The sequence below is a fragment of the Candoia aspera genome, chromosome 8 (assembly GCF_035149785.1).
Source record: "Candoia aspera isolate rCanAsp1 chromosome 8, rCanAsp1.hap2, whole genome shotgun sequence".
In the NCBI taxonomy this organism is placed as follows: domain Eukaryota; kingdom Metazoa; phylum Chordata; class Lepidosauria; order Squamata; family Boidae; genus Candoia; species Candoia aspera.
Window position 1 is genome coordinate 35,776,906 of NC_086160.1, and position 14,095 is coordinate 35,791,000.

The 14,095-nt window shown below is 37.9% G+C and overlaps 1 protein-coding gene across 1 annotated transcript in view; it reads left to right on the forward strand.

The window, feature by feature from the left end:
- DCHS2 (dachsous cadherin-related 2) overlaps nt 1-14,095 on the forward strand; it is a 90,651-nt gene that overhangs the window by 41,285 nt on the left and 35,271 nt on the right. Inside the window, exons 3-7 of the mRNA XM_063310521.1 lie at nt 2,281-2,512; nt 5,285-5,521; nt 6,301-7,320; nt 8,817-8,992; nt 9,976-10,075. Of these exons, the coding sequence (XP_063166591.1) occupies nt 2,281-2,512; nt 5,285-5,521; nt 6,301-7,320; nt 8,817-8,992; nt 9,976-10,075 (1,765 nt within the window). The remainder of the gene's footprint in view (nt 1-2,280; nt 2,513-5,284; nt 5,522-6,300; nt 7,321-8,816; nt 8,993-9,975; nt 10,076-14,095) is intronic.

Sequence of the window (14,095 nt, forward strand, 5' to 3'; positions counted from 1 at the left end):
CAATTTTTTTTAGACAGACTAAAACTATTCAAAGGATTAACATACTCTCTTTACCTTTTCAACAAATCTTGGAGGCTCTAAAATAGGTGTCAGTTCTCTGAAACAAACCTGTGACTATCTCATGCATCCTTTAAGATTACTATAAAGAAATTTGAGGGAATTCATTTTCAAACAAAATTTATAGCATGCATGGACTCAAGCTGTGTTCTCTATACATTAATTCACTTTATTTTATCCAGGTATTTAATGATGCTTCCTTGCAGCTACAGAATGGCAATTTCAGTGCCATGCTAAATAGAGGATGCAGTCATAGGAACCAATGAAGGGATAAAAAAGTTGAAAGGCTCATTGAAGGATAATGCTGATGGCTGCTTAAACTTCCCAGATATCTATTGAATATGTACTTCAGATACACTGACATTCAGCATCTCACAACCTACTGAACGTAAGGACCAGGGGGCCATAGATGGAGAAAAAGGGATTCCCTCTGTGTTCTCTTGTGTTCTTCCTGTTATTTATGAGTTCATTGACCTCAAATGCTCTTTCTTCCTACCTTTCCTCCCTAGGAAAGTATGTAAGGTCATGTATATCTTGTAAATAAACCTTTCAGTTAATTACAATCCTTGCTCAGATTAGATTCTGCCTTTTCAGTAATACATACTGAAATCATTTCAATGCTTTCCTCACTCAGAATGTGAAAATGATGAACAGAAACTCCAGATAATTTTCTGGACAATATTATTTTGTAGAGCAGATTTTGTATGAAACATTTTCCTTTGGTAATTGGTTAAAATTTATTTATTTATTATGTTTGCTTGTCTCATTAAACCCCTATAGTCAGCTTGCACCAAAATTAATGCATGAAGTAAAACTGAAAACATAAATCCATCACAATAGCGGCATTGATAATTCAGCTCACTGATTCACTAATTACTAGTCCTATTCTTTGAAGGCTATCTTGAAAAATAACTTTTATACCAGTTTTGAAAACTATAGTAAGGAGGAGTGATCTGTTCCAGAATGAAGAAATACAACTGAGAAAACTTGTTTCCAGCCTCCTGCCTCTTTAACATCGGGGCGGAGTGGTGGGGGGAGGAATCCACAGATTCAACCCCTGGACTGAATGCATTGGGGCAGCAGATTCTACCTAGAGCAAGTGATAGCAGAGAGACTGAGAACCAGTACCATAAAGGCTTCCAAGATTGTAGCAGTGCTGAGGCTCATGGGGTGGAAGGCTGGAAGTACAAACCTCTGCCCCCAGAAGCCTTCTGAATCTTCACACTGTAGTTCTATCTCTTGCTTTGGGGTGACAGCTTGGTGGTCCCTCATTGGGCATCTATTCTCTAAGTCCAGTGTGGTGAGAGAGAGAGAGGGCTCTCACCTGTATGGCTTTTCTGGTGATTAAAATGCAAAAGTTCAAATAATTTCTGTGGTGCCATTTTCTTCCTGCATAGAACAGAAGCATGGTGAGTAAAGGATATAGTCCTTTCTTCCTCTTATTCCTTGGGAAAAAAATGAGTCTCAGAAGATGAATAAAATAAAACTTTATTTAAAAAATATTAACTATAATGCCCTCCTTTTAACTTTAAATATTAACATGTAGATATTCAGTGTGGAAGAACTGAACATGATAGAGCTGCCCATATTACAGTAGCACAGCAGCTTGCAAATTAGTTAAGAAAGAAAAATTCATAAGAAAATATTCCAGATGAGAGACAGATACAGGTATAGTCCTCGACTTATGACAGCAATTGGGGCTGGAATTTCTGTCGCTAAGCGATGTGGTAAAGCACAACCACATCGTTTAGTGATGGAAATCCCTGGAGTCCCAGTTGCTGTCGTTAACCAAATCCCATGGTTGTTAGGTGAGGCAACAGTGGGAAAGCTGGCAGGAAGTTACAAGTCCCAGGTGGCTTGCAAGCAGGCCAGCAGGCAAGTAAGTGGCTTCTTCCAGGTGGGGGAGGGTACAAGGGTGTGAGGGAGGCACAGCAAGGCTTGGGGAGGGTGTGAAGGGGGGTATGAGGGTGTGAAGAAGGTGCAGTGAGTCTCAGGGAGGGTGTGCAAGGCTGCGTGAGAGAGGCACGGCGAGGCTCGATTTATTTTAAATCATCTTAAGGTAAGTGAGCATATTGTTTTCACATAGCTCAGTTGGCTTACACTGCTATCCAGAAGTCCTTTAAAATATCTCAGATTAACTGATGTCTAGCAATGTGAAAGGTATTTGATCCTTTGTTATATCTGATACCTGGCTTACAATTTGTTTTGATTTGGATTCAACAGGGTGGACTAAGTGCCCAAGCTTTTGTTCACATAGAAATTGAAGATATCAATGACAATCGTCCTGTCTTCAACCCTGCAACTTATGTGATAAGCATCAGCAGTCATACACAGCCAGGAACAGAAATAACTAACCTTCATGCTACAGATAAAGATTCTGGGATATATGGAGCTGTGACATATGAACTGATACCAGGACACCTCTCTTCCCTTTTCAAAGTGGATCCATCTACAGGTATGATACAAAACACATGCAATGCAATATCATTTTAATCACATGCAGTCTAAAGGGCATAAGAAGATTCCCTGGGTAAGCCAGTTGATTTTAAGTTCATAGAAGTAGCTACTACCAAGATCTGAAGTTCTGACTTCTGTCTTCCAACAGAATTCTTGGGTATCCTTTAAGAAGATGATTACCATTTGTAGCAAGCCACGTTGACCTCAGCAAAAACAAATTTGGCACAACGTTGGAAAACTGAAACTTTGCTGATAATACAACATTAGGAGACCAAAACTGAAAAATATATAGCAGTGGCAAAACTGATGGTATATATTCATAATAGAAGTCTGACTAAATTCAAGCAGGAATGGCTCCCTTATATACAAAAAATTACACATCAAGGCAAATTCAGACATTTAGAATATGTTTTTTAGGAAAAGATTTATTTCAGCTTTCCTTTGTTTTACAGACCTGCAAAGGTCGTAAATGCAAGGATTGGTTGCAAAGTTATTTTTTCATCGCTGACGTAACTGGACGGTTGCTAAACGAGATCTACCTGTAACTTCATTTACTATTTTTATGAAAATCTCTACTTTGCCCAAAATTTGAAAATAAAGTAACAGTATTGCTTATTCCACTTTTCAAAAAGAAAATATAGATGATATATTTATTTATAGGTCAGAATTCATGTTATATAACTAGCAGGGTAGAAGAAGGATCTATAGTACTATAATAGATGGCTGGTATGGATTAAAGTGAAAGTTCTCTTTTATAGCATTCTGCCCAGAGTTCCCCTTTGGGGGAGAGGGGCGGTAATATATATCCAATCAATCAATAAATAAATAAATAAATTCCAACTCCTTGAGAAAATCTTATTTGAAAAAGACACATTATTTAGTGATATTTTAAAATGTTGTGGCAAGTTTTTTTTTCTTTGGCAAACATACTCCGTAAATGTACACAAAAAACAATTTTGTATTTATTAATAACACATTGGGGTAACACATTATTAATGCTATCCATTCACTTAACACAGAAGATGATAATTTGGGTTCAGATATAATCAGAGTAGTCACTGAAACTAGTACAATTTAAATTTAGTCAGAACTAACTTTTCGCTGGGTCTGCTTTATATTTGATTGAGTCTGGATCCAGCCCATAGCCAATATTTTTTTTATTCTGAATGAATGAATCCATGTATCCAATGAAGTAAACTTATTCTTAAAAGCTTATATATATATATTGTATCTGTTACAGTGCAATCTAAAACATGGTATATCAGAAATTCTGCTATGTTCAGTGAGGTGTATTCCCACTGAGTGTCCATAGGATTATGTAGTACAAAATAATTTGCAAAAACAAACTAGAAAAGACCCAACTATCTAAGTTTATTCCTTGAAATTGTCGATAGAAAACATACAAACTGTTGAACAAAGTTATGTTCTTGATTGGAAAAAAAAACAGTTTCTGCATCTGCTTATCTTTTTGTGAAACATATAAATGGATTTAGCCTGGCTGTTAACTTTTGCGAAGAGACAGGTGTCTAAAATTGTATCGTAAAAACTCGTAAAAGCACACAAAGAATACAAAAAGAACAGATACAGTATTATTATGACTAAAATAAAACAGTGATGTCTGAAATGCCTAAATTTGGATCATAAATTACTGAAGGTAGATATTAGTATCATAGCAGAGGGGTCACATTTAATTTTGGACTTCTCATATCATTTTATTAAGGTTTCTTTGAGCTAGGTTACTTCTGAGCTTAAAACATTCTGGATAAAAAGGTTTTTTTGTTTGTTTGTTTGTTTGTTTAACACAGTTTTCCCTTGAAGTTTTAATCACAGTAGCTGGTATTTAGCAAAAATATTTAGCAAAACTAAACATTAAATGTAGAAACTTTGTTATAGCACAAGTTTTGACAAGCAGCAGCAGTAAAATAACCTACCACTAATAGCAACATCCTGCTGTTTACTCAGAAGTAACTTCAATTGAGTTCTGTGTGGTTAACTTTCAGATCAATAAATAGAGGATTGCAGTTTTAATTGTTTCAGTGTATATTTTACTACAAGAAAAAAAATCAGCATTTAAACTGTACGTTGCTTTTTCATATGTGCAATAAAATTGATGCACACATGAAAGAATCAACATGAGTAAAGACATATTGTAAGATTGGAATAATTTATCTTGGAACATTCTGAAACCACATCCCTTTTTAAGAAAAATATTTAGTTACTCTTTTTTTTTTGTCCAATTTGCATAAGTAATTGACAGCATATTGGGGCCATTGAAAGTAGGTGGGTGTAGGTTCCTATGCTTGGCTTGGTGTTTTTAAGAACTAGTTGCACAGTCAGTACAAAAAATCCCAATGGTAGTTTGAGCCCAGCCACTAAGGGATGCATTCCTTTCTTTAAAACCACCACATTTAACCTAAGTAAAATTGAGTAAAACTTCCAAGCATGAAGACAACTGGGAATAATTCCTAGGCCCTATTTGACACAGTCCCTGTCACATGGAAGAGCATACTATCTGCCACTAAGTATAGCTCAGGAGTGCTTAATCAAGTTGCTTCGCAAGTGTAGTTAATTTCATAAGACATTTATACAGATTTGTACTACATAAATGCCATATAATTAAAATACTAAATTGCAATATCCAATTCACTAGTAGGTAATATATAATAGATTCAAAACTTTAAGCTTTAGCTTTAGCAGAATTTTTGCATTTAAACATTCCAAGAGAAATATATTAGTTCAGCATTGTTTTATCTTTATTTGTTTTTTTCAGGAATTGTTTATTTGATATCATCACTGAGTAATGCAGACTGTTCCAGTGTGCTGTTGACTGTTTCAGCTCAGGATGGTGGTGGCCTTTGGTCTGTTGTCAATGCAGTTGTAACTGTGAGAATTCTTCAAACTGCTGTGGCTCCTGCTGTTTTTGAGCACTCATATTACAGCTTTTCCATCCCTGAAGATGCCCCTGAAGGAAGTTCTGTTGGAACAGTGAAAGCAAAAGAGCCTTTAAGTAAGTGTCCTTGAGATGTATTCCAACAGGTTCCAAAACTCTGTTGATTGCTTACAGGCTATAAATGAAAGCAGCCAATATTGTTTTATTCTATCCTTTTAGTACTGTAGTTATGCAGGAATACAAAAATTAATGCTAAGCTTGGAATTGATACCATCACTTGCTGAGATGGGCGGCCATTCAGACCACACCACACCACACCACACCACACCACACCACACCACACCACACCACACCAAACCAAACCAAACCAAACCAAACCAAACCAAACCAATGTTAATAATAGAATGATATTAGTGAATGTTCTGAAAATGTGTTTTTGTGGAGTGTTTCCTTGGGATGTAACATTATAAATCATATTAACAAATGTTAATTTTTAAAACAGTTCTTAGACTTTGACATCATGTGACATCACACTTTATGACCATATTGCTTAGCGATGGCAATTCCAGTCCCAATTGCCATCGTAACCCAAGAACTACCTGTATGACAAAAATATGTATATTTCTTCATACAGTTTTATCATATTAAGGGATAGAAATATAGTTCTTTTAAATATTCCATAGAATCTTGTTTTCTTTCTATTTTTCTGCATGCTTTAGATTCATGAAGGCAGAAATATTAGGAAGGAAATATCTAAAAGCAACCATCAGATATTAAATTGAGTGCTGTAGCATGGATTTTTTCAAATAAACTGGAATGCATTTCCATTAAATGAAACCTCTCCACTATTAAATCTCTATTCTTTAACATAGTCTCTGTTTGATTCCTTTTTACAGATTTCCTGGAAACAATTTCTTATAGAATTTCCTCTGGTAATTCCTATGGAATTTTTACTATTGATTCTCACTATGGAATCATCCGCACCAAAAAACAGCTCGACCATGAAACACATGATCATATAGTTCTTACAGTGCAGTCACAATTGGGAAGCTCTTCTGTCTTCAGTAGTGCCCAGGTCAACATAACTGTGATTGATATCAATGATAACCGTCCAGTATTTATGAAGGAATCTGATCACATATATATATCCCAAAGCACAGTACCTGGAACAGCTCTTTATATTGCTCATGCAGAAGATAAAGACAGTGGACTCAATGGGGCCATCCATTATGCCATTGTAAGCAGTCAGTCAAGTGTTTTTACTATTGATCCAGCTCTTGGGATTCTTTACCTTGCTAGAGATCTGAGTGGTCAGAAGCAGCATGAGCATGTAGTGGTACACATCAGAGCAGAAGATCATGGAATTCCTCCCCTAAGTTCTGTGTTGATTTTGGGAGTGCTAATTGACAAGCAAAAGGGAAGCCCTGTGTTGACTTTTGAAAAGTTGTTATATCAAGTGGAAGTCAGTGAGGAATCTTGTCTAGGTACCAGAATTCTGCAAATACAGGCCTGGAAGCTGAATCCTCAACATACTTCTGCTAATCTTATATACTCCTTGGAACATAACATAGATTCTGTTTCATTTAAAATTGATCCAGAAACAGGTGTGGTTTACTTACAAAATTCTTTAGACTATGAACATTTGCAAACTCATAGTTTTAGAGCTTTTGTTACCAGCTCAGTGGATAAGTCAGTGCAAAATGCAAGCACATTAATAATAGTTAATGTCATTGATGAAAATGATAACTCTCCTGTGTTTGTTCACGGCACCTATTTTATTGAAGTAGAAGAGAAAGAATCACCCCAAGGTCTGGTTGGCACAATTAAAGCAATTGACAAGGACTCAGGAAGAAACGGGCATCTTTCCTATTTCATCTTATCAAATGAAAATTATTTCAAAATCAATTCCAATACAGGTAATATATTTTACAATCTTCCCTATATTCCTGTGGAATGTGTTAGTTTTCCAGTAGTATGAATTCATTGTATTTATTAATTATTTGGTCAGTTAGCAAACTGCACCTCAACATTCAGTGAAATTGGCTATTATAGATGCAAAGAAAAAAAGAATCATTGAATGAGATACAGTCTTCTTTATTTACAAACATACAGCAACACAAGTGATGATTTATGATATTCCCAGGTATCATAGTATTGATACAGAATCACAACTCATGCAGCTGAAAATAGCTAGCAAATAAAGTTAAAGAATCTAAAACTTCAGCACCATTCCAACCTAAATGATGGGTAGTCTGTGCTTATTACATATTTACTACTGGTTTAAGAAATGAAATTCTAGGATGAAAGGCAGTCAGATTCTCTCAGTGTGCATCATCAATTGATACTATTATTTACAAACCCTTCCCTTAATCTGTGCAATGAGTTTTCTTTGCATTCTGCCTGCTCCGTCTTCCCAGGGTTGTCTACTGCTAGTCTCTTTGAAAATACGTAGTTGCCTGTTTCCCTCTGCCTCACATCTCCTTTCCTTACTCTGATAAATCTGTTGGCTATCAGTTTTGGGCTGACAGCAAACTTTCTCTTCCATTTGAAGAATCTACGTTAATTCAAACTTTTCATAGCTAATGCTTATCCCTTCTGATAGGGAATTCACTATGGCTATGGTTTTACATATGATTTAGAGATATTGGTATGAAATGTTTAATAATGTCAAGTCACAGATGTAAATATAATGTATGATTTTTTTGAGAGAGAGACTGAGAGGGAGAGCTGGTATAGAATAAAATTAAAGAGAAGGCATGATGATAAACAAATTTTATCAGGAAGGAATATGGAATGGAAATTATACATAACTTACCACCTTAGTTGGCAAAACAGTTCTTTTCTAAGATTCACCTACATGTATTAACATTGCACAAAACCTGTGCTTTTACCAACTGAAAAAAAGAATAAAGCAACATGGCTGGCTTAATATAATTGCATCATTATATTATGATGCAATTCATTTTTAAAAGTTCCTGGATGCTCGTATTAAGTTGTTGCAAGGCTTTGGAATAGATTTTAATAGATTTGCAGCTCTGGCCAAACTGAAGAAATGCTTATTAGTCTCTTAAAAGCGTCTGTACTGAGAATCCCCAGTATAAGAAGATCCTAAGCTACCTTATTTAACAACTGAAATAACTTTCTCACTTTTGTTTTGCTGGTATGGAAATCAAAATATTATCTGTTTGCTTTAGAGTAGCATCTGGCTTTAACAGTAGCTTTTTGTGTGAAGTCAAGTCACTTATAGTATAATGACAGTAGGTAGACAAGTAATGTTGAATTGCAGTTTTTGCTAGCCTCTGTATAGTGTAACAAGTGTATCAAAAGCAGATAATGGAGCTTTGTACTACTTATTAAGACTTTCAAAATATATCCCACAATACTATTTCTTTTCACTGTTCTTTTTCATTAGGGGAAATTATAAACTGGGTGGCATTAGACCACGAGCAGCAGGCTCACCACCATTTGGTTGCTCTGGTAATAGACCATGGAGTCCCTCAACGTAATACTACAATATCTGTCTATATCTCAGTTACTGACCTCAATGACAACCAGCCATGCTTCTCCCAGCATCTGCCACACTTCAAGGTTTGCAAAATATTCCACATCTATTGTTTCTGTACAGGTTTGAGGAAGGACTTTGGGGACTCCATTCATTTTATTACAGTGGGTAGAATGTGGAGGATATTGATTTTTAATTTGAATGTAGTTCTACCCAGTGTATGTTACATTTGCATTACAGGCAAATAAAATGAAAACTTAATGTATAAAGAAAAAATTGGTTTTGGTCACCATCTTGTGGTCAAATGTTTGAATTAGAATTTGGACATCCTGTTGGAAAATATGAAAGGATTTGAACTGAGGTTCCAATGACTTACATGAACTACTCGTAGCAACAGTATGGAACTGGTTTGTCATTACCTCTGTCAGATAATGATTCAGATTTCAAGTATCAATAATGATTCAGCTTAGCTTTTTGGAATCAGCCATGATTGACCAAATACTACTACTTACTGTGGCACATATTTTTACAACAGAGTATTAGAGAAAAATCAATAAAGGAGATGCTATGACAATGCTATGGCATGTCTTCTAAAAGTATAAATACGTAGTTATACATGTGTGATCAGCTAGCCAGGGAGATGAAGCCTGTTTAAAAACTAATACATCAGTTTAGTTAACCTGTGGTTGGAAAACATAGTCCCAACCAAACTTTACACAAATTATGACTCCACACTCTGATTGGCCAGAGCTAGAAATATGCATCCTGCAATCAGCCAATATATTTGACTATTAGTAATCCAGTGATAGGTAGGATGAAAATCATGTTGATTCAGCCACTCAGAAAAGGAGCAAGTAGATATCAGAACATGTTTGCCACTGAGTCTGTGGCATGAACTCACCCATTAGTGAGTGTATTTATGAAAATTGGGCTATTACCAAACCAGTAAGTCATGATATTGGTGGTTGGGACAATAAATTAAATTAAATTAAACTTAACTTAATAACTTAAATTATCTGGATTCCTTGCCATTTGGACATTTAGTTTTAACCTAATTGCTTGCTTTTAGATTTTAGAAAGGCAGCCAGCAGGGACACTGGTTACAAATATATTTGCCAAAGATCTTGATTCTGGAAACAATGGATTAGTGCTGTATTCAATATCCTCAGGTATGAATTATTACTTATGAGGTAAAAATTGTTGTTTATTTGTTTAGTCGCTTCCGACTCTTCGTGACTTCATGGACCAGCCCACACCAGAGCTTCCAGTTGGTCGTCAACACCCCCAACTCCCCAAGGGACGAGTCTGTCACCTCTAAAATATCATCCATCCACCTTGCCCTTGGTCAGCCCCTCTTCCTTTTGCCCTCCACTCTCCCTAGCACCAGCATCTTCTCCAGGGTGTCCTGTCTTCTCATCATGTGGCCAAAGTATTTCAGTTTCGCCTTTAATATCATTCCCTCAAGTGAGCAGTCTGGCTTTATTTCCTGGAGGATGGACTGGTTTGATCTTCTTGCAGTCCAAGGCACTCTCAGAATTTTCCTCCAACACCACAGTTCAAAAGCATCGATCTTCCTTCTCTCAGCCTTCCTAATGGTCCAGCTCTCACAGCCATATGTTACTACAGGGAACACCATTGCTTTAACTATGCGGACCTTTGTTGTCAGTGTGATGTCTCTGCTCTTAACTATTTTATCGAGATTGGTCATTGCTCTTCTCCCAAGGATTAAGCGTCTTCTGATTTCCTGACTGCAGTCAGCATCTGCAGTAATCTTCACACCTAGAAATACAAAGTCTTTCACTGCTTCTACATTTTCTCCCTCTATTTGCCAGTTATCAATCAAGCTGGTTGCCATAATCTTGGTTTTTTTGAGGTTTAGCTGCAAGCCAGCTTTTGCGCTTTCTTCTTTCACCTTCATCATAAGGCTCCTCAGTTCCTCTTCACTTTCAGCCATCAAAGTGGTATCATCTGCATATCTGATATTGTTAATGTTTCTTTCAGCGATTCTAACTCCAGCCTTGGATTCCTCAAGCCCAGCATGTCGCATGATGTGTTCTGCATACAAGTTGAATAGGTAGGGTGAGAGGATACAGCCCTGCCGTACTCCTTTCCTAATCTTAAACCAGTCCGTTGTTCCATGGTCTGTTCTTACTGTTGCTATTTGGTTGTTATACAGATTCTTCAGGATGCAGACAAGATGACTTGGTATTCCCATACCACTAAGAACTTGCCACAATTTGTTATGGTCCACACAGTCAAAGGCTTTAGAATAGTCAATAAAACAGAAATAGATGTTTTTCTGAAACTCCCTGGCTTTTTCCATTATCCAGAGGATATTGGCAATTTGTTCCCTAGTTCCTCTGCCTTTTCTAAACCCAGCGTGTGCATCTGGCAATTCTCGCCCCATGAATTGCTGAAGTCTACCTTGCAGGATCTTGAGCATTACCTTACTGGAATGTGAAATGAGTGCCACTGTTCGATAGTTTGAACATTCTTTAGTGTTTCCCTTTTTTGGTATGGGGATATAAGTTGATTTTTTCCAGTCTGATGGCCATTCTTGTGTTTTCCAAATTTGCTGGCATATAGCATGCATTACCTTGACAGCATCATCTTGCAAGATTTGGAACAGTTCAGCTGGGATGCCACCATCTCCTGCTGCCTTGTTATTAGCAATGCTTCTTAAGGCTCATTCAACCTCACTCTGCAGGATGCCTGGCTCTAGCTCACTGACCACACCATCAAAGCTATCCCCGATATTGTTATCCTTCCTACACAGGTCTTCTGTATATTCTTGCCACCTTTTCTTGATCTCTTCTTCTTCTGTGAGGTCCTTGCCATCTTGTTTTTGATCATGCCCATTTTTTTCTGGAATTTACCTCCAATGTTTCTAATTTTCTGGAAGAGGTCTCTTGTCCTTCCTATTCTATTGTCTTCCTCCACTTCCGCGCATTGCTTGTTTAAAAACAATTCCTTATCTCTTCTGGCTAACCTCTGGAATTTTGCATTTAATTGGGCATATCTCCCCCTATCACTGTTGTCTTTTGCTTTCCTTCTTTCTTGGGCTACTTCTAGTGTCTCAGCAGACAGCCATTTTGCCTTCTTGGTTTTCTCTTTCTTTGGGATGTATTTTGTTGCCGCCTCCTGAACAATGTTGCGAACTTCTATCCATAGTTCTTCTGGGACCCTATCTACTAAGTCCAGTCCCTTAAATCAATTCTTCACCTCCACTGCATATTCCTTAAGAATATTAGTGAGCTCATATCTAGCTGATCTGTGGGTCTTCCCTAATCTCTTTAGTCTGATCCTAAATTGTGCAAGAAGAAGTTTGTGATCTGAACTAGAGTCAGCTCCAGGTCTTGTTTTTACTGACTGTATAGATGTCCGCCACCTCTGGCTGCAAAGGATGTAGTCAATCTGATTTCGGTGTTGTCCATCTGGGGAAGTCCATGTATAAAGCCGTCTCTTAGGTTGTTGGAAGAGAGTGTTTGTTATGCAGAGTGAGTTGTCTTGGCAAAATTCTATCAGCCTATGTCCTGCTTCGTTTTGTTCTCCCAGGCCATACTTACCTGTAATTCGAGGTGTCATTTGACTGCCCACCTTAGCATTCCAGTCTCCTGTGATGAAAATAACATCTCTTTTAGGCGTGTTGTCCAGTAGGTGCTGCAGATCCTCATAGAACTGCTCTACTTCAGCTTCTTCAGCATTTGTGGTTGGGGCGTATATTTGGATCACTGTGATGTTAGATGGCTTGCCCTGAATTCGAATTGAGATCATTCTATCATTTTTTGGGTTGTATCCAAGCACTGCTTTAGCCACTTTACTATTAATTATGAAGGCTACTCCATTTCTTCTGTGGTCCTCTTGTCCGCAGTAGTAGATCTGGTGGTCATTTGATGTGAAGTGGCCCATTCCAGTCCATTTCAGTTCACTGACGCCCAGAATGTCTATCTTTAATCTTGACATCTCACCAATAAGCACATCCAATTTGCCCTGGCTCATAGATCTTACATTCCAGGTTCCGATGGTGTGTTGATCCTTAGAACATCGGATTCGCCGTTCACCACCAGCACCGTCGGCCGCTAGCCGTCCTTTCGGCTTTGAGCTAGCTGCGTCATCACGTCTGGGGCTAGTTGAGCTCATCCTCTGTTCCTCCCCAGTAGCATTTTGACCATCTTCCGACCTGGGGGTCTCATCTTCCGATGGTATACCGACATATCTCTGGTTGTACTGATCCATTTAGTTTTCACGGCAAGAATACTGGGGTGGGTTGCCATTACCTTCCCCAGGGATCGCATTTAGTCTGACCTCTCTGTCATGACCTTCCCGTCTTGGGTGGCCCTTCACGGTTTAGCTCATGGCATCATTGAGGTGCTCAAGCTCCAGCACCACGACAAGGTAACGATCCTTTGCTGAAGAGGACTGCTATAGGTAGAAGTATTTCAATGACAAGAAGTCCATTCCTAAAACTAGATTTTCTTCCCCTTCTTCTCATCTTTGTTCCTTACCAAGCTTTTCCTGACAGTGAGGAGACCATTAAGAAGGGCCTGGAGTATGGAGCAGGACCTAAAGGTGGAAGATTGACTAAATGTGGTGCTGATAGATTGAAGTAACAGGGTTCAGTTTATATCCAGATTTAGAGGATATTCCCCCCTCAGAACAACTTGCCATACTGTATGGAGATGTTACCAGAAAACGTCCTTACCCTCAGGAATCATATTTGAAGCACAGAAAGCTGCACTGTAAGGTGGAGGCAAAAGGTCTCACTGATTTGCAGCCGTGCAGTCTTGGAGAATTTGGAGAATTCAGTTGTGGATCATATCTCTGAATTGCTCACCATTAGTGTAAGTCACCTTCACTGCATATTGATTGGATATCAACATGGAGGTATGTGGGGTTAAAACAGTACCCTCAGAAATCAGATAGCTACTTTAAAATTGCTAGAGACTTCTATAACTTTATAAAAGACATTAGTTTAAATTGTTCTTCCTTGAATTGAAAATGGATTCTTATTTAAGTGGAGCTGTTTAAGACTATGAGACAGAGAGAAAAACACACACATTTAGGGAAACAAGGTTACATTCTGGTTGCCGTGAGTTGAGAGAGTTCTGCATCACATCGAAAGGAGCAGGCCGTAGGAACAGGAGTTGGATTCTCAGCCATCCATGTAGTACTTAGGTAAGGTTATTCTA